Below are 20,188 nucleotides of genomic sequence, written 5' to 3' on the forward strand. Positions count from 1 at the left end.
AGCCCCGTTGGATACCTTGGGGCCCGCTACAGGACGCTGCAGGGAGGCACAGAGACTATTTGCCTTACGCCCAGGAAGTATGTCAGAGTCACGTGGACAAAGGGAACGATGTGCTTCCTGGGTGAAGAAAAGAAGGATTTTTTTATCTGACCTGGAAGAGTTCCAGGTCACATGGACAGAGAGGGTAAAATGCTTCTGGGTCAAGGACTATAAAAAGGACAGTGAAACACCAGAGAATTGAGCTGAGCTGGGTGGAAGGATGGCAACGCGTCTGGGAGTGGAGGATTGATTAATTATTGTGTATTATATGAGTATAGTGGAGTGGAGTGTGCTTGGTGCACATAATTATTATAACATAAAGTCATATTGGACTTTTATCTGGTGTCTGACGTCTGGTCTGAGGGTTCAAGGGGTCGACAGTGCCTCTGTCTTTCACAACTGTATTGAGGGTTTGTTCTGTTCTGTGTATTGTATTGTATTGACCCCCTTCTTTTGACACCCACTGCACGCCCAACCTACCTGGAAAGGGGTATCTCTTTGAACTGCCTTTCCCAAGGTTTCTTCCATTTTTTCCTTGTCTTCTTAGAGAGTCAAGGCTGGGGGGCTGTCAAGAGGCAGGGCCTGTTAAAGCCCATTGCGGCACTTCTTGTGTGATTTTGGGCTACACAAAAATAAACTGTATTGTATTGTGTGTTTATTATATGTTCGTATTTTTAAGAAATACTTAAATAGAAAAAGATCAAATTAGTAAAATTGGATATAAACTAATATCAAACATTAAACACCAAATTATATACTAATACTTGAAACACAAAGCTCTAAATTAGAATAAAAATTAAAAAAAAAACTGAAAAGAAAAGCACAAAAAGGAAAAGAAAAGCACAAATGTTAGAAGAGAACTATGACCAAATAACACAGATTTTAAATTGCCCACAAGATTGACTGGTAAGGGGACCTAAACTAACTTCGTAGTTCAGTCAGATTATATTACTTAAAAAAGATCCATTGCATTGCATTGTGGAGGATGATAAAGAATGATGATTAGGACTGGACTGGATTTTGTACCCTGCAGTACATCTGTCGGTTCAGGTTTTCACCAGCATAAACTACTTTTTTTTTATCTTTCCCTGGGATGTGACACTGATGATTTTGGATATGTATAGTTTCAGAGTCCATTGACCGCTAGAAAATGCTGATAATATTGAAATGTTCTTAATGACTTGCACTTATTGAATGCCTGTCTTTCCTGATGTATTGAGAAGAATTTGCTGTCTAGCCAATTTACCTAAAGAATGCCAATAACAGCAAGAAGTAGCCTTAGAATTGCTGCCATATACTATATTTATTTTAAGTTAGGTTACCAGTTAGCAATTTTGTGTAGCTTTTAGTCTTCAAAAAGGGTGACACAATGGCATAGTGGTCAATGCCTCAGAGTGCTGCAGACTGTGATTTAATTCCCAACATGGTCAGTGTCACTGTGGAGTTTGCATGTTTTTGTGTCACATCCCACAGACAGGCTGTTAGGTTAATCTGTGAAGACTGTGAGACTGGTATGAGTGGATTGTTCATGGACTTGCCATGTGACAGACAGGCATCCCATTCAGGGTTATCTCCTGTCTAGCAAGCCTACAGCTGCTAGAATGGTCTGTGCTCCCTGCATCCCTACATCTGAATGAGCTGGTTCAAAACTGAATCGAGAGATGGATGGTTTTGGAAGACGCAGAGGTAAAGTTAGTTCCTGTTTTCCAATCATACTACAATGCATGTATACTGTAATTCACATTTTACAGTTCACCTAAAACTTATCTGCAATTTGTCCCTTACAACAATGAAAACCCAATCCCAAACAAAATATCAGGATTTTAAGATTTTCTTGATCATCAAATAATACTGAGTGTGTCGAGCATGTGAAATTTTATTTTGTTGTTTCTCAGGAAACTCACCAGCAATTTTTTTAATCATCACACTTTTTTTGTGTTGTGGTTCTGTCATTGTGGTTTTTGGAATTTTTATTTCATTTTAGGATTGTGTTCAAAATGAAATGATGACTTGAAGGCTTTGAAATAATATATCATTGTTTGTTTTTAGGTTGTTTTTGTGAGCATTTGCAGAAACTTCTGGGACTGTGGATTAGTAGCCTTAGATGATATCAGTGTGACCCATGGAGACTGCCATATTACAGCTGGTATGAGACTGTGTTGAGAAAACATAAGTATCATTGTCAATCATTAAGAAATTGTAATAATCTGAAAAATGCATCTATGCAAATGAATGTCCAATAATTTATAAAGTACTCATGCCTGTATCCTGCAAGGAGCGTTAGCTCCCTGGGAATGAGTTCATTTGTAATTGTGGAGTGTTACATAACCCGAATCTATATAGATATAAGATAAAAAGGCGATACCCCTCCCTTAGTGATGCAACGGTAAGAAATCACATAGGAGAAATAACTTAATTTTGCTTAATGACGGCTTACGCTGCATAACAAACGAAGGAAGCCAATAGCAAGAACCCAGTTCGGGAGTGGGGGTCCAATGTGTAGAGTCAGCTATTTTCACCATGCAGTGGAAGGATTTTCAGGATCAGATGGCATTGTCTTCCATCTGTCTGTCGGCTTCAAAGGTGTTCCAGGCAATGTTCCAAGGCTTTATACTCTTTCTTCATGTGCAGGCCCCCACTTAGTTGAATCATGCCATTCCAAACAAGGAAAAGAGGATACAGTTTGATGCTGACTTTGACACACAAAAATAGTATACAATGGTCCTCAGTGTGACTGCTCATTTCACAGTTATCCCTAACTGTCTTGTCTTATGATGCTTGCCTAGCATTTCTTATATAGTGAACCCCTGTGGTAAATCTGGCTACAGAATGTGTGCATGTGAGTAGAAAAAGGCAGATTTATAAAATATATTTTCACAGAGTACAGTGACATATTAAACTTATCCACTTATTACAATGCCTTTTGTAAAAGGTAAAACTAAAATTAAAAACACCTCCTGTAAATGATAGGGGGACAAAAATATCACCAAATTGCCAAAGTAATATGAAAAGGCGAATGCAAAATTCAAAGAAATGCTGCTGCTTCTCTCTGCTGTCTTTTTGTACTCATATTAATAACACATAACAAAGTACCACAGTATAGCAATCCTCTTTTTCTCTCCCTTTCTCTCAATACCCACCTCCCTGTCACACTTCCTTACTCCACATTTGTAAAGACATTGGCCAAGAAGGGGCATTAAAGGATTAGTCCAGTATTTTTGAAGTCAAAATTATTTCTTCACAATCATGGTATATTTTAGTTTACCAAATGAAATTGCATTCAAAAGTGAAGCATATCTTATTAATTTATAAAAATAACTATCCCTCTCATGATTTTTATAATTAAGTAAATGGGTATCGGGGTCTGATTGCGGAGAAGAAACATGACTTCCACGTTTTTGAGGCATGATTATGACAACAAAAGTAAACTGAAAATAATATATGTTATTACAGATTCTTGGAACTATTTTCTTTTACTTGCTTCTCTGCTTTGTTATGAGAGCGATGAGAGGACTTATGACAAACCTTGGCATGGCATGCACAAGCACGATAAAGAAAAAAAATGAGCAAAAAATGAAAAAATAAAGTGTACAATAGATTAAATTGACATGCCACATAGTAACTATCAATTTTTTTAATGCATGATGAGTCGTTCTTTCTGAGGATATGGTAAAATAAGAATAAGGACAACATTTTTGAGTGAAAACTCATTGACACTCACTAATACCAATCAATTTATAAATACACAGGGAGAACAAGCAGATTCTACTTAGAACCTGGAGCTAGGGGGACCCTGCCCTGGATAAGTGGGTTAGGAAGAAAGATGGATGGATGGGTTGATGCAAATAATATTTGGTGGCATCTTGTATGCCTGTTCAGTATTTTCTCTGACTAAAGCACATGCATGCTTTATCAATCGTGCAACAGCAGGCGATCTTTACGAAGTAAAGAAATAAGCTTTTTGTAAGAATACTGTATAAGCAATTGTTAAGCGTACAGTTTCAGTTATTATTATCGTTTTATCTGTAGAACAGAATCAACAACTTACATTTAGACATCTTCATTCTATAATGTAAATAAAGGCAAATAGTGATGATTTTTTGTGGTGAATCCAAGCCCCTAGGGCTGAAAGAGTCCCGCAGAAGAATTTAAATGGGGTAGCCGACGAAGTGAAGTGCACAGCCAGTCTTATTTTAATATGGCAGAAACTCACAACAGTGGTTTGCTTATTTTCCTTCTTAAAATGACATGGACACGACATTTTGCAATATGTGTGTTATCTCAAGGTGCGGATCAATATTCAACATTTGACTTGAAAAATTGACATTTTTAGTAAGAGTTAAGGCTTTTTCATCACTTTGGGTCTCCGGTACCCATTAGCTGCATTATAAAATGCAAGAGTGGACTAGTTGTTTTTTTTTTCAAATTATAAAATGCACTTCACTTCGGAACACAATTTGCTGTGGCAAACTAATATATACTGTACAATGGTTGAAATAACTTCATTTTTGGGCCTCAGCTCTCATGTCATTTTATTTTATCCTTGATAAAAAGTATCAAATGTTATTTGTAATGATTTTATTTGGTGTCCTTGTGCTGTGGCTTGTACTGATATTTCAATGAGCTTGGCCAAATCATATTCTTTGCAATTAACATTATTATGACGATATGTAATGCAAATTATAGTAAGTATTAAGATGTCCCTTGTACTTGTTTTAAGGCATTCATCATTCCCCAGCTGGAGAATGTAACTTTGACAAAAATGAGTGTGAATATACCCAGGATGAGAAAGACAAAGGACAGTGGATTCGAAAAAGGGGCCAGACCCCAACATCTTATACTGGGCCTAAAGGTGATCACACTACAGGGGTGGGTGAGTCACATTATTATTCTTCTTATCTTTTTCTCAGATTGATGAAGAAAGCACAGTTTATTTGTACACTAAAATCATGATGTGGCAAAAACTGATTAAGAAAAGGCAGATAGCTAAACATACAGTATGTGTGCAAATTAGAAGGACAACAATTATTTGACTGTATAAGGCAGCCATGCATCATCTTTGAAATCCTAGTCTTGGGATACAAACCTTCAAATTGCTATGTTTGTTACCTCATGTTTTTTTTTTCATCAGTTTCACTATGAAATTTGCAAATATTTTTGATTCCAATTCTTGTTTGCCTTAATTTGTCTTCATGGTTTCTGATTTTCAACTGTTTGTGACTTTTCTGCTTTTTTCATCTACTGGATTTTCAATCCTCAGAATACTCTCATTGTGGACTCCCAGTCTGTTCCTGGGTTATACTCTCAAAATACATTCTTCCATTCTCTCCTTTGGTCCACCTTAAGGTCTGCCAATCCCTAAACTCTACTGCGTGCAGGCATTGGCATGTAGGCTGCAGTTAGCTTATCATTGCCAGTTCTTTCTCTTCTATGGAGGTTCTTTAAATTCAAGTTCATTCAATAGCTTTAATATTTTGGTCCCAGTTTACTGTCCTTTTTTTCTTTAGGTGGGGAAAAAGGGCTTAAAATACTGCATTTTATTACAATAATAATCCAGTGTGTCTTAGATGTTCATATTACTTATTGAACAAACTTTTGTTGGACTTTATTCAGCCGTGTTCCATTCTTATAAAGCCCTTGGTGCAGCATCTGCTTACAATAAAATAAATTAAAATCCCAACATTGTGCAAGCAGAGACCATACCAGCAGCTGAACCCATGTCACTAGAGTTATGAAGCAGTAGCACTAACAGCTATGTCACTGAGCCAACCATTCCAGGGTCAACATAGGTGATAAGTAACTTCAAAAGTTAAAATCTTGCTTCTAAATTCACAGAAGTACAAACAAACACGAACAAACTAAATGGTAATTTATTTTTTAAAACCATCATGCTTTTCTCATTGTCTGCTATGGTTAGTACTCTCAGACACTTAATGCTAAAATAACGCTATTACCTTTTTCACTTCTAATGTTAATTTGTTTTAGCAGAACTGGTAATTTAATGTAATCCCTTTTCAGGTTACTATATGTACATTGAAGCTTCACACATGTTTACTGGACACAATGCCCGTTTACTGTCCTCAAATCTTCGTGGATTTCTTCACCAGCAGTGCTTGACCTTTTTCTACAGCATGTATGGGTCTGGGACTGGCATGTTAAGTGTGTATTTGAAAAAGAACGAAGACAAGAGAGAAATTTTGCTTTGGAGGCGGAGAGGAGAACAAAGTATCTCTTGGCTTAAAGGCTCTGTAGAATATGAATGTGAGCAAAACCACCAGGTAAGTAATCATCATTCCTTTGTGTTAAAGTGGAAAACTTCAGTTCAAAAGCATTTCAAAGGGTGTTAACAACATCTAATCTATTTATGGCCCTAGAGCAGTTTTTATCGCTAACACTATTGTTAATTCTTCCATTGCAGATTGTCTTTGAAGCAATTCGGGGCATTTCCATCAGAAGTGATATTGCAATTGATGATATTGTAATGAAGAAGGGACCCTGCAAAGGTTGGTTTACTTCTACTATAATAAAGAATTTACATGTATAAATATACAGGAATGATATCTTATTTTGTACTTTGTCTTGAGAAAATATTCAGTCAACCTCTCTTGTGTAATGTGTACAGTTTATTATTACCGGTAATTATTAATTAAGGATTCATTTATCTATACTAAAGACTACAGATTTAGTTTTATATAATACCAGACCCTAAAATAAAGAAATTAATAACAGTAAAAGTTATATATTTTATAAAGAAATCTTCACTTCTAATAACAAAGTCACAATTTCTGCTCTGTCAAGTAATTCTGCCTTTAACAGAAGTTAGATTCTATAATCCTAATTTCATGATAGGGTATAGATTCCCTTCCGCAATTCTTTACTTCCATTCTCTTCCTATTCTAATATTGCACCATTATGCATGTTTTTACTAAACAGGCTTTTTATATTAACAAATATTGTAACATAAAAATATTGCATGAGTGTGCATATATGTATATAATGCATAGTAAAAGAGAGAAAAATTGAATGATTAAAGAGTTTGGGTCCCAATGTGAATCCCCATTTAAAGTAATACTACACTCAGAAATTGTATTTTGTTTAAACATTACTTACCTCATGCGCTTTGTAGTGGTGGCCAAAAAAGAATTTTAATTTCATATTTTCATGCTAAATGAGAGAAAAAAATGATGACATGACAGAACAGTAATGGTGACCAGTTCTGTCCAATGACAAACAACGTAAAAGCGTTCTTGGAAAAAAATGTAAAAATTCTCACGTAGCTTGTGTTGCATTATACACATGTCCGTTATCCATTTGTATGGTCAAAACTTGCAAAATGTGTGCATTTTTTGCTACAATATTATTAATAGCTATTTCCTGGAAACTCTTGAACAATAAATGAGGAAGAGGGGTGGATCTTCATTGTTTGTCATTGGACAGAACTGATCACCATTACTGTTCTGTTACATGATAAACTGCTTTCTCTTATTTACAGTAGTATTGAGAAAGTTCACATCAACTTTTATATTTAGTATATTTTCCTCTTTTACTAGTCCGACAGCTGCTAAGATCCCCAGTATGAATTAATAAAAACTCAGGGGGAGGTGAACACACAAGCTGCTTGTACACCAACTCACTTTGGCTTCTTGAGGTATATTAAATATGAATGTTAAGAAAAAGGAAGTAAATGTAAGAAAAAAGGAATAAAAAGTCTTTTATCTGGAAATGAATGGAAGAGTTAAGGAATTGTGCAAGGGTCTCACTATAAAAATCCTCAAAGGGTGAAATAATATGTACTCGGTATTTACATTACAATAAAACAACGACACGGTACCTTTTCAGCTCCACCACCACGTCTCTCACTTCTGTGCAAACTGAATCATTCTATGGCTGGCAGTGTTGCCACATGTATGTGGTAAACAAAAGACGTTCAGCCTGTAGCAGCTTGTTTTTGCAACTTCTAGAACATTATTACTATTATTATTATTATTATTGTTTTCTTTTGTCACTCAGCCATAAATCAACACATGACTTCCAAGTTCAATTTGTACATTTTTGATTAATTTTGTTCTATTTGTTGCATTCTATTACTGGATTTCGGTATTTGGACTTGTTTGATGTTTGATTGCCTTTTGGTGCCTTTGTGGCTCTTTTCTCCTTTTCTGAGTTTTTCTTTTCATTTTTGAAGTTCTGAAAATAAAATTTTTTGGTGCACATCTGTGTAGAAGCTGAAGTGTTCAGTCATTTTTATTTTGTATGGTCTTTGATATATTAGTGGGACATTTTAGGTATATTTTTGAGGATTAAATCCCTTTCGGACCTGCAAAGCCAGAAGCAGACCAGTAGATCTGGGAATAGACCCATTATGATGAAGCCTTTTTACAGGCAGGCATAAGAAGCCTGGTCTGCTCAGTGAAGCCTTTTGGGGTCATCAAACCCCATTCTTATTATGGCTCTGTGACGATATGGGTCAGCTTCACGCTCCTCAATTGGTTTTGGGAGCTTTTCCAACCTGGCACCATTGCTAGTCTTAGAAAGAGATGAACTGGGCAAATGAGGACACACACATGCAGCAAAGGGTAGGTGCAAAAATTGTTTGAGTGCTTTTACTAAAATCCCAAAAGGAAAACAGTGTAAATAGTGCAAACAGTGCAGTGATTCAGCTCTTCAATAAATAAATAAATAATCCAATAAAAACAGTGAAAATATGGAGGTTGAAAATTCCAAATAAATAAATCCATAAAAATGAGGTTAAAATCCAAGGCAGATTTTTAAAACTCACAAGCACCAATGCTTCCGTTTAAAACCAGCCAGAGAGGACGTCCTCCCAACAAGTGTAGTCAACCAACACCTGGCTTGGGTCCCCATTGTCTGGCCCTTGGCATCCATGGGGTGCTATGACAAGCGGCACACGTCTCCCAACGCCTACCTTTGTGGTCTGTGGGAGACATATCACGCTGCTCCTACTCTCTGGCAATCGCTCAGTAGGAGCACCCTGTCTCCAGCCCTAAGCTCCACTCCCTGAGGCTCACTTATGACCACATGGCTGTGATGGTGCGGGTCAGCTGCACGCTACCTGGTCTTTCTGGAGAGCCTCTTGAACCCACCATTGCTAATAACGTGCCTGTGGGATGAACCTAGAAAATGAGGACACTCACTCAAAACAAGGGAGGGGGGTGCAAAAGTGAACATAGTGCTTTTATTAAAACCATCAAAAAACAAATAGTGTCTAAAAAGTGCAGTGCTCTCTTCAATAAATAAATAATCCTTTAAAACAGGTGATAATCCATGAGATAAAAAACAAATTAAAACCAACAGCCATTGGCTCCTTCATATTCTGTCAGATGAGCCCAGCACCTCTCCACTTCTGCCTTCCCGGCTCACCCATTGCTCTGTCAGGCAGTGGAGACACAAGCAGCCACGGTGCTCACCACCAGACCAATGCTGCCTCCAAGCGGCGCCAGCAGGACCACTCAGGGTTGGTTTTCCTCCCGTCTTCCTTCTCGCACCCTGGCCATACCTTGGATCCCTGGGGTAGGATGCCACGGTGATCATTCCAATTCATCAACAATATTCAATAGGGGTGATCCACCCCTAGAGTGACGATCTTTCACTCTTTTGTGGGCCTACAACTGTGCTGCCTTGCATCCACACTGCGTCCTGCCTCTCTCCACAATGATGTTCTTATGGTGCTCTCTATCTCATTTATTTTACTCCCCCTCTGTCCCATGCAGGGTCCTTTAACTTCTCCTTCCTAATTGGGTATGGGTGCGAGCAGCTGCTCTCTCCGTGGCATCATTGACTGATCTGCCCACCACTACATGTGTATAAGGCTCAGTCAGCTCCCCAATTAACCATGGAGTGAAACGCCCTCACACACATCCGCACCCAATTGGAGCTTGCACCTTCTCAGGCTGTGATTATTTATTTAAAATTGGCCACTGACTTCCTAGCCACGGATCCGCTATGTCACAATGCCTCCATTCTCAACATTAATTTTTCTGTTCTGTCTGTTCACATTTTTTTGTTCACTTTCTTGTCCTTTTATCTTGCCTCATTGGCGCAGGTGTGATATATCGCCACCTCTAAGGTGTGAATGAGGCTCCTGACTGATGTTCACTTTCACATGTGTATGCACGATCAGTCAGGCATCCCAGCCATCCCAGGAGTGAAGCCTGCTAATGCAGACTCGCACCCAATTGGCGCCTGCACTTCCCAGGACGATATTATTTATTTAAAATCTGCCCTACGCTACAGACCACATATCACAGGTTCTGACTCCAATTCATGACACCAGCAATTTTACGATGTTTTCTCCAAACAAAATTCATGAATACTTACGTCATAGACCATATTACAGTGTAACTAACTTACTGTCTAAAGTAGCTTTGCCAAAGGGATATATCTACCTGCTCTCCTATGTTGAGTTAAGAGCCAGTTTCTTTCTAAACCTGATGGCGTCTTATGGGCAGTATTATGTCATAGTAAACACTATTTTTTGTAAGTTTTATTTTGTTTGGGAATGATTCTGAATTCATTTGAATTTTCCAATCTATTATTTATGTAATATGAATCACATGTCACATGAATCATGGCATGAGTTGAGATTATCCTTTAGTTGGATAAAAAACAACAAACTTTTAGTGTGACTGATTTTCTTTTCTGAGAAGCCCAAGTGTTAGATTTGTTTTGGTTTCAATCTATTTTGAATTGGTGTTTTATTTTTGGTTCACCCCTGTGGTTTGGTCGGTTGTGGTACTTTTGATCTCCCCCTTTAGACCTTTTCCTGGCACTAATTACGATTCTGGTACAGATTAATATCTCCTGGCCCTTCATCACTCACAATAATTCTAGAGATTCTGTCTCATCACAAAGAGATTCATATAATGAAGACATTTACATGACTCTTAGTTTCATGTGACCATTTTGACAGATAATCTACTTATATGTTTCAAATACCAAAGCCAGTTTACAGAAATTCCATTTTCACATGCTATGGGAATTTTCAGACTTCCCACATGTGATGTCTTAGCTTTGTTGTGTTCATGTGAATTACTGGTTTGCTCTTTGAAGGAAACATAAGGTTGCTGTTGATTTGTTTGTCAATCTGTGCAAAAAGCAATTAAGGATTAGCTGTAATTTTTGTGAATATAAAACACAAACCAAATTCATTAAGCATGCATCTTTCCAAATACAATGATGCAGCCACAAAGTTGCATTTCTGACTGACTATATTTTTCTTTTCTTTTATATTATTCAATGTTTTCTCTTTTTCCAGATTATCCCACTGGGAGCTACCAGATTGAAGGGCATTCTCAAAAAAACTCTCATTTGCTTTCTGTCCCAAAGACATATAACCTCTGCATTTGTCTTACCAATCATATGTCCTTCCAACTATTGCCACCTTTACCTACTTAATTTAATCCACATTAACAAGAATGTGTATAATATATTTATACACTAAAAATTGAGGAGCATATTAAATTAATGAAGGATAGATATAATTCTTACTAACTGCAAATTCTGTTATAATTTAATCCACAGAGCTGAAGGAAACATCATTTGACCACTCAGGGTTCTCTGAAAACTTCAATGTCATTGATTACTAAATAGGATTGTAACGGAGAGTGAAGATAAAAGAAGAAAAGCTAACACAGACAAAAAACAAGGAGACTGAAGAACACATGATCTCAAAAACATTATATTTGAAGAGTCACCCTTTTTCAGTGAATGGATGAAAGCAGATGTCCAAAACTGAATTTAAAGGAAACATACAGCATCAAAAAGAAAACCAAATCAATACGGTACAGTGAAATAATCCAGTACATTTATGCACCTTAGTGCCATCAGTTTTTTGTATAAGGAGTATTAAAAGAACAGACCTGTTAGACTTTGAAGACCAAAAAGCCAATCTGTAGCTACAAATGTGTGCCTGTTGGCTTGAGAAATATATGCACTGATTCCTAGAGTTTTCTATACCATAATTGTTCAGTTTGATTTCCATTGTGAATAGTATTCATTGTCAGTAACTTACATGAGTGTTTTGTTTATGAAGTTGGAAAGCAGGTGCATTAAGTAATATAATGAAAAGATTAAAAAGCACATGTGCATAAATACATATATTTTAAACAGCATTTTCTCTCATGTAAAACTTTTGACATTTACTGTATATTGATTGCATCCCAATACCAATAACTTAAAGAATGAACACTCTTTTCTTTGCATGAAGCGGGCTTCATGTGGATGCAGTATAATTATTTTCTTTAAATGGAAATGTGTAGCTTTACCATACATTGGTCATTATATTGACATGAAAATAATGCATACCATACCTGCATTTCACAATTCAATGTGTTAAAAAAACAGCACTGGAAAGGTATGTACAGGCTGAAACTAGAATTGATGGCCTGATCCTTCACAGTATAATTTCTAAAAAAATTACAATTCTTGATTTATCATTTGTCAAATGAAACATTTCATTTTTACAGTATATGCACTGGAAATTCACTGTGTTAAATAGTGACATTTTCTACAGATACACCCTTGCATTTCTTTAATATTCTCAAGTCAGTAATGTACAAGGTACTGACTGGGGAAAAACCTGAGAATTTTTTTTATGTATGTTTTAATTTACAATAAGCTCCTTACTGAGATACATAGGTTTCCTACACTTAAACAGAAAATACATTTTGGGATGTATTCAGAAAAACACAGAGATGATTAACAGCATGCATATTTCAATGTCTTACCCTTAATCAAATCCATGTTGCCTGAAGTGTTTTCCAGATCAGTCTATTTGGTTCATAAGCAGTCTCCTTGTGGGCTTGTTGCTGAGTCAATACCATTTGTGTAGTCTTGTGTGCGTGTGTCTTTTTTTCTTTGTTTTGTTATTTTTTTGGTTTAGGATTGACGAGCTTCACTAGGCAATAATAATTTTTGCACCATCATCTGAGCCTCTTAGTGTTTACTTGCTCCAGAATTTAAACAGTCTGTTCAGTGTCCTCTAACAGTGCCCTTCTTAGGTCTCAGGTTTTGTTTTGTTGTTTATTTTTCTGGTGTTTTTGAACCTTTCAACATGTGTACGTCAGCCCTTGAGTTTGAGTTTCACTTGCCCATTAGTGTGTGTATTTCTAAGCTCATACTGTCATGTTGCGTGACTTGACTAAATTTTTGCCTGGTCATCTGTGTTCTTCTTCACTCCCAATCAGCTTACTGGTCTTAGCAATTGTGTTCTCATTGACTATGTTAAACACCCTTCTCAACACTCCAGATGTACCTTCTGCCAGGTGAAAACCCATCTCTGTGGCTGACATTAAACATCACTGGCACAGAGAGAGATGCATACAATAAAAAGATTAATTTGAGTGATATGTGCAGCAATGAAAATGGGAGCCTCTACATGTGATTTCCACAGAAAAGATGCTGCCAAGCAAAATGGCAGGATGGACATGGTCTATAGGATTATGTGCTGGTCATCTCATTTCCTGAAAATCCAATTAACTGAACAGTGATAAATGCTAATCAAGAGGAGTCTCAGAATGAATCTTAACAAAAAATCCAGCACCACAGGTGTTTGGTTCCATCCATAACTTGTAGCAACATGACAATGACCTTTTTATTTATTTTTTTTTTGCTCACCTTTATTTTTGCTCAATCTATTTTTTACATATGTCACCTGATCCTCAAATTATGAACTATATTTTCCATGCTGGTAAAAGGCCTCATTCTTTGCCGATGGCTATCTGCTCAAGAGGTAAATAGTGAAATATGCTCAGTAGGATGTGGTGTGAAGTGGCATTATATCCAAACTACTATTTTATAACCAGTTTAATCAAACAGAACAGCATATAAATCTGAAAGAGAGAAAGTAAAGGTTATACCCCGAAAAAAGAAAAGAAAATTGAAGATACATTTCCAATCTGTAGCCCTCCTAAGGTGTGCAGAGTTGAGCTGTACCCCCATAATGCATGATTTTAAAGTTGCATCTCTTGCCAAAAATGGATACTGGTTTATCAAAGTATTAACACACTCTTACTGGGGATATTTAGAAACACGGATCGGTTTGACAACATGTTGTCTACAGAAGACAAAGAAAACATATTTTGATAAATATAATTTTTACTTTTCACCAAAGCAGAAAAAAGTAAATACCATATGCTTTTGGTGATAATACGTATTTGCTGTTCAACATTAATTAATTAACATTAATTAATATTAATTCACTTACTGTGTAAGGTGGTGAAGTTCATTTACTTACCCATTGAAAAAACTAGGGGGCTTTGGCACCTGCTCACTTCGTTCGCCAACCCCCATGCGGGCGCTATGTGCTAGCCACTTTAGTGGTTCAGCCGCTCGCATATGGGGATGTGGATGTACAATTTAAACAGATTGTTATTTTCATGGGAATTGTTACATATGCATAATAACTATTTTACATTTCAGCTAGTAATTAACCATATTAAAAAATAGTAAAACATAATAATTTGAAAGTAAATTATGTTGCGTTAGTTATTTGTTGCGTTATACGATTTTGTTCTGTTTGGATTTGAAATTAACATGCAAATACTTTTCAAATTTACACTTTTACTGTAAAAGTTCAGTAAAAACAATTTTTTGAATAAAAATTTTGTCAATATCTCATTGAATTTTGATTCTGTGTTTGGACTTATATCATGACAACGCAACGTATAACTGCCCGTGAGTGAATTTTATTTCTTTCTCTCTAATAAATAAACCGACTTTTTCGAATGTTTGCCTCTGTGATTTGTTAATTGTCTTTGCAAAAGCTATTCTAACAGGAAACTGTTAACATTTTAATACAAATGGCATATCAAGATCTCCTTTTGGTGTCTAATGTTATCCACGGGAGATGTACTACATTACCTTTCTTGGATACATCCTTCTTTCAACAGTAATTCAGCCAGTGGAAGACTGTAGATATTCTTCGGGATATTGTAAGTTGATGTTTTCATCTTCTGCACGATCACTACCAACTGTTTCAGCATAGTCTACTGATACGCATTTAACCAATTTGCCATATAACCAATCGACAATTTTCGCATTAATTCGTTTGACTTCATACTTTCTCTGTGCTAGGATTGCCCGTGTACTCATTTCTTCTGTGGATAACATTTCGGGATGAAATTTTTCAATAAGATTTGGACATAATAAGTCTTCTCTTTATTGGGAACTTAAAGTGAGGAAAACGTAAAAATTTACAAGAGCTAAGAGAGCAGGAACTGTGTCTGTCAAAACAGACAAATAAGAGGTTAGAGAGTCGTGTGCGTGGTTAAATATGGTTGTGAGGAGGACATGACTTGAAAAAATCTCATGGCCAAAGTCTCGTCTCACAGGACTTGAAATTATCTCTTTGAAAAAGTCTTGTCTCAGGATTTCCTTTTATAATAGAGAGATAACTCTCAGACACACATTGAGCAATTGTTTGAATTGTAACACAAATTAAGAATAACCTGACAACTTGCCATCTTACAGGAGACATAAGAAATTCAGGTTTTTCAGTATGGAATACACATTAGGTTTTTCAGTCTTTCTGCATTTAATATGGCCACCAAACTGCAGAAGATTTTTAGGACATCATGTAATTATAAAAGTAGTGAGTAAAAGAGCAGCACACTCATGAACATGTACTTGTCCTGACTCTGCAGGAAACTGTTGACTGATTTTTGAGATGCGTGAAAAAGATGAAAAACAAAACATAAATGAAGTGACCGAAACTCAGATGAGAGGCAACAAGTCAAAAATCAGGCAAGAATTCAAAACCAGGCAATATTTGAAGATCAATTAGCCAAGAGAGTTTTTTTAAAAGGATTTATCTGCAAATTGGATAAAGTTAGGGTATATGCTGACTTTCTATCCCGTTGTACCAATGAGTCAACCTCAGAGACTACACCCAGTGGCGTAGCTACAATGGGGCAAGGGGTGCAATGCACCCGGGCCCCGGGCCTCGGGAGGGCCCATCAGGCCTCTTTTTTTTTTTTTTTTGCGGCGCTCTCGTCAGGTGATCAGGGCATCAGACCATCAGTCACAGTCAAATTAGTTAGACTGATCGTATTGCTTATTAATTTAAGTAACTTTGTAGTAAGGACGTTCACATGTCCGTATTTAGCGATTTTAGCCACCGTCAGTCAGCATTTTTACATTTTCCCACAATTACATTATTTTCATTAGCGCCGTCCGACTCGGCCGGGCGGGGCGGCACATTGTGTACAGACGGCGGCGGCTAAAAACAAAGCGACATGTTCGCTTCATTCTCCGAAAGGCTATAGCTTAGTTATGAAGCAGGCAAGCAGCTTCCCACGATCGTCGACGAACGGCTTCCCGCTTCCGTCTATTTCTCAGTCAGTTCTGTTAGGTAAGTGAATCGATCAACATCGTTTTTAATGGTTTCCTTCTCAATCTATCTTGTCTTCAAGCATTTCAGCAGCGAGAGCTCCCCCTCCGGAGCACGAGCGCACGAAGCGCGCAGGTTTGGGGGCCCATTCAATGATGATTGCACCCGGGCCCCTGTGAACCTTGCTACGCCGTTGGCTACACCCCTAGAAACGCTGGATGCAATCCTAACGATGACTACAAAACAATGCCGTCTAAGACTGAAAAATGCAATAGGGACCTAAAATTCAGCCCTGATCATGACAATGCTCAAGCACTTTGACTGTTAGCCTTAGCAAAATATTTACTAATCTATTATTTTGGATATCTGCCTATTTATTAATACATTCCTGCGTGTGTTTTTAATCGGCAGTCGGTTCTTGCTCCTTCCTTTTGCTTACAAGCATTTAAGTATTTTATTATTTTTCATTCAGTTTTTCTTGATGAGGAACAGTGACAACATAACAAGCTGAACTGACCAGGCTACTGTATCCCCTGCAAGTTTATTCTAGTTTTCTAATGTAGAGAAAAGGCAAGCAAAATGACACCTTTTTTTGCATATTGTAATCTTTTTAGTTAGCCAATAAAATGTGTCATTTTGCTTGGTTTGTCTCTACATTCATAATGTCTAACACCCTAGTACTAGTTTTCTAAAAAATTCAAAAGGTTAAAATATATTACTGTTTTACAGAAAACTTCTAAGGCTGAAGGTGATAAGATGTTTGTCCTTATCAATGTTTTTACATCAAAGAATAAAATAACATTGTTTTATTTCTATAGTCTTTCTACATCTTATTTTTTCATTTTTCCTGGCTCAGGCCATCTTTCTTGTTGGTATGGCCTGGCTCAAGCTGCCTTTTGATGTCACTCATTTAATAAGTCAGAAGTGCTTTAAACACTACCAATACTATCTACAATCTTAAAGTCACTCTCTACCCAGCAGGTAGCAGCTCTAGTAAGTTACAGTCAGCAAGCCTTGGGGACATGTCTGGCCACCATGGGCATAAAAATGTATTACTATGGCAATCAATGATCTAATTTGCAAATATATAGTACATAAAGTTTTTGGGGCTCAGTAATACACTAAACCTTAAGATGATGGTGAAATTATTCATTTAATCAACTATAATATACTGTATATAGTGGATATCTAATAGCAATCTTCACATATGTCAAGTGTGTACATTGTTGCCATGGAAAAGTGTGTTCATAAGATAAAAGAATAAGAGATAAACTGGTAACTGTACAATAGCATTAGACATTCCAGTTATGCCCATTAGTGGCCCCTATGATGGAAAGTAAACAGATTTTTCAGCTCTCAAACTGTGTGTTGATTATGTATTGTTAGTGTTTTGTCAGAAAAACTGGTACTAGCTGTAAAGGTGGGGCCGGACCCTATGACACAGTCTGTTTCTTCCAGAAGGAGTATCTATTATGAGGCTGCACTCTGATGTGAAGGTGCTCTGTGGTAAATGTGCTTATAGAGTAACCATCCCTACACTTCCACTGTAGTGTCATAAAGTGTCATTTGACTGAGGTGCTCTAAAGTGGTAGACACAACAAGAGAAAATATCCCCTGCACTGATATTACAGTATTACAACTGCAGATACAGGAATAGGGAGACTGCAGTAAATATGCCTTTCTCATAATCTTTGGACGTTTATGTGTTGCAAATGGAATGTATGGTAAAAATTACAAGAATAAAGGGAGTCATAATTTGAATCTAATGAACAACAACTCATTTGTGATGATGGCTACAATTCCTATTTGCTTCCCACTAGCTGAGATTTAGTAGCAAATTAAGACCTTGACCTCTTTACTATGATTTTGTTTCACAGTGGGATGCTGACTCAGGGCTTCTTTTTAATAGCTGTTTTGTATCTGTTTTTAGAGCATCTAAGCATAATGTATCATATTGTTTATGAGTTGCAGATAATGTAATTCTTGTTAGTTGTACATGTGAATCAATTTAATAAAACCAGTTTTAGACACCTTTGTGCTGGAAAACCTATAATTTTTTAAACACTGCTTATTAAGAGTTTATGTATCCCCAGTGGATTTGTGTTCATGGTACATGTCTGACATACAGTAACTTCAGTTTCCAAATGCTGGTGGGGAGGGAATTCAGCCTACCAGTCAGGCTAAGAGCAGAAACACTTGAAACAAGTCTGTATTGTGTTTATGCTGATTTTCCAAATTTTTTTTTCATCTTTTGGTTTCTTATTTATTCTCATCTTTGTAGGATTATGGACCATGCAGTCTATTATGTGTACACTTCATTCTAATGGACATGATAGCAGTTTTGACTACACAAGCCTATATTTCACACATTACATGGAACATGTGTACATCCATCTGTGTTTTGAACTTGCTTTTCTCAATGAAGTGTTGAGGGGAGCACTACAATTGGTAAAGTGCAGGAATTAGTCATTTATAGGATGTCAGTTCACCATTGGGTACACTCATGCCTGCAGCCTTTCTCATATCTTTCAAAGCAGTTTGGATTTACTGGTTAAATAACATAACATGTTTGATTTGGAGATGTGGAAGTAAATAGTGGAAACACGTAAGCTTACCATAGACATTGACTTCACTGGGAATAAAAAGACAGTGTGTGGGAATTCTGTGACAATAGTGGTAGCGATTTTAATAGAAATTAAGAAAAGGATTGTGTGATTGCTTCACATCTTCACAGTCAAAGTCTTGAATCCGGACATATGTGCCATCTGGGTACTATTTGCTCAATTCCACCATTTCCATGTGGGTTTTCCTCCCACATTCCAAAGATGTGCAAGTATAATTCTAGACTTTACATTGGTTCTACATAAGTAAGTGTGGTTATGCTTGTGATTGTGGCCTGCCATCCCATGCAGAGTTGGTTTGTGTATTGTTCCTGATTTTCTGGCAAAGACCGTAGCCCTAGTGACTCTGAACTTGATTAAAAGGATTGAATAATGGATTACTTGATTGATGTTTCAATGTAAACATTGTGCAAAAGATTTTAGTGTTTTCAAATTGCCAGTTGGTCATATGGCTTTGGTGAGACAAGGTTTTTAGCTCTCAGTTAGTGAAAAAATAGAAATGAGTGGTCTCAGAACATTAATTTATTTAGTACGATGTTAAGTATTTTAATCCATTTAATTTAATTCTTCATTTCACATGTTATGGTATGTAGCACTGTAAGAATGTCAGAGTAGGTGACACTTTCCAGAAAATACTTAATTGTAGATGGCAAAGACAAAAGAAGAAAGTATCAGTAGTCTCCAATATGCTGTCCATTTCTTCATTATAGTAATAATAATAATAATGCCCAGGATATGCTATAATAGTCCCATGTCCCTCAATGTGATAGTAAAAACAAATAATTAAATAAAATACTGTATATCAGTACACATTGCAGAAATGTTATGTTCTTTGATTTATATACATTATTTCCAAAGCTTTAAAAAAGGATTCACCCAGAAATGCCATTTGTCCTATTACTTCCCATGCCTACTCCCAGTTAGATAAAATCGTAAGGCAGTGCAAGGTATTAAAATACTCTGAATGTGGTTGGTGATCAGTTTAGTAGCAAAACTCAAGCTGTCCGTGAACTTTTGAAGTCAAAGAAGGTCCATGAAAGTAACCAACATGAGTCTGGGGCTACTGTGCAAATTTCACACGCATAAGACAATCTATCTTGGAATTAATCCTGAGGTACAATCTGCATAAACCTGGAAGAAACTCCATTTATCAAAATACATGATACGAACTCCAGCTTTA

At 36.8% G+C, this 20,188-nt stretch overlaps 1 protein-coding gene across 1 annotated transcript in view; it reads left to right on the forward strand.

Annotated features, from left to right (window-relative positions):
- mamdc2a (MAM domain containing 2a) overlaps positions 1-12,447 on the forward strand; it is a 142,210-nt gene extending 129,763 nt beyond the window's left edge. Inside the window, exons 10-14 of the mRNA XM_051927784.1 lie at positions 2,089-2,185; positions 4,760-4,912; positions 6,058-6,317; positions 6,458-6,542; positions 11,581-12,447. Of these exons, the coding sequence (XP_051783744.1) occupies positions 2,089-2,185; positions 4,760-4,912; positions 6,058-6,317; positions 6,458-6,542; positions 11,581-11,645 (660 nt within the window). The 3' untranslated portion in view covers positions 11,646-12,447. The remainder of the gene's footprint in view (positions 1-2,088; positions 2,186-4,759; positions 4,913-6,057; positions 6,318-6,457; positions 6,543-11,580) is intronic.
- The last annotated feature ends 7,741 nt before the right edge of the window (positions 12,448-20,188 follow it).

This window comes from Erpetoichthys calabaricus, chromosome 5, assembly GCF_900747795.2.
Source record: "Erpetoichthys calabaricus chromosome 5, fErpCal1.3, whole genome shotgun sequence".
Lineage (NCBI taxonomy): Eukaryota > Metazoa > Chordata > Cladistia > Polypteriformes > Polypteridae > Erpetoichthys > Erpetoichthys calabaricus.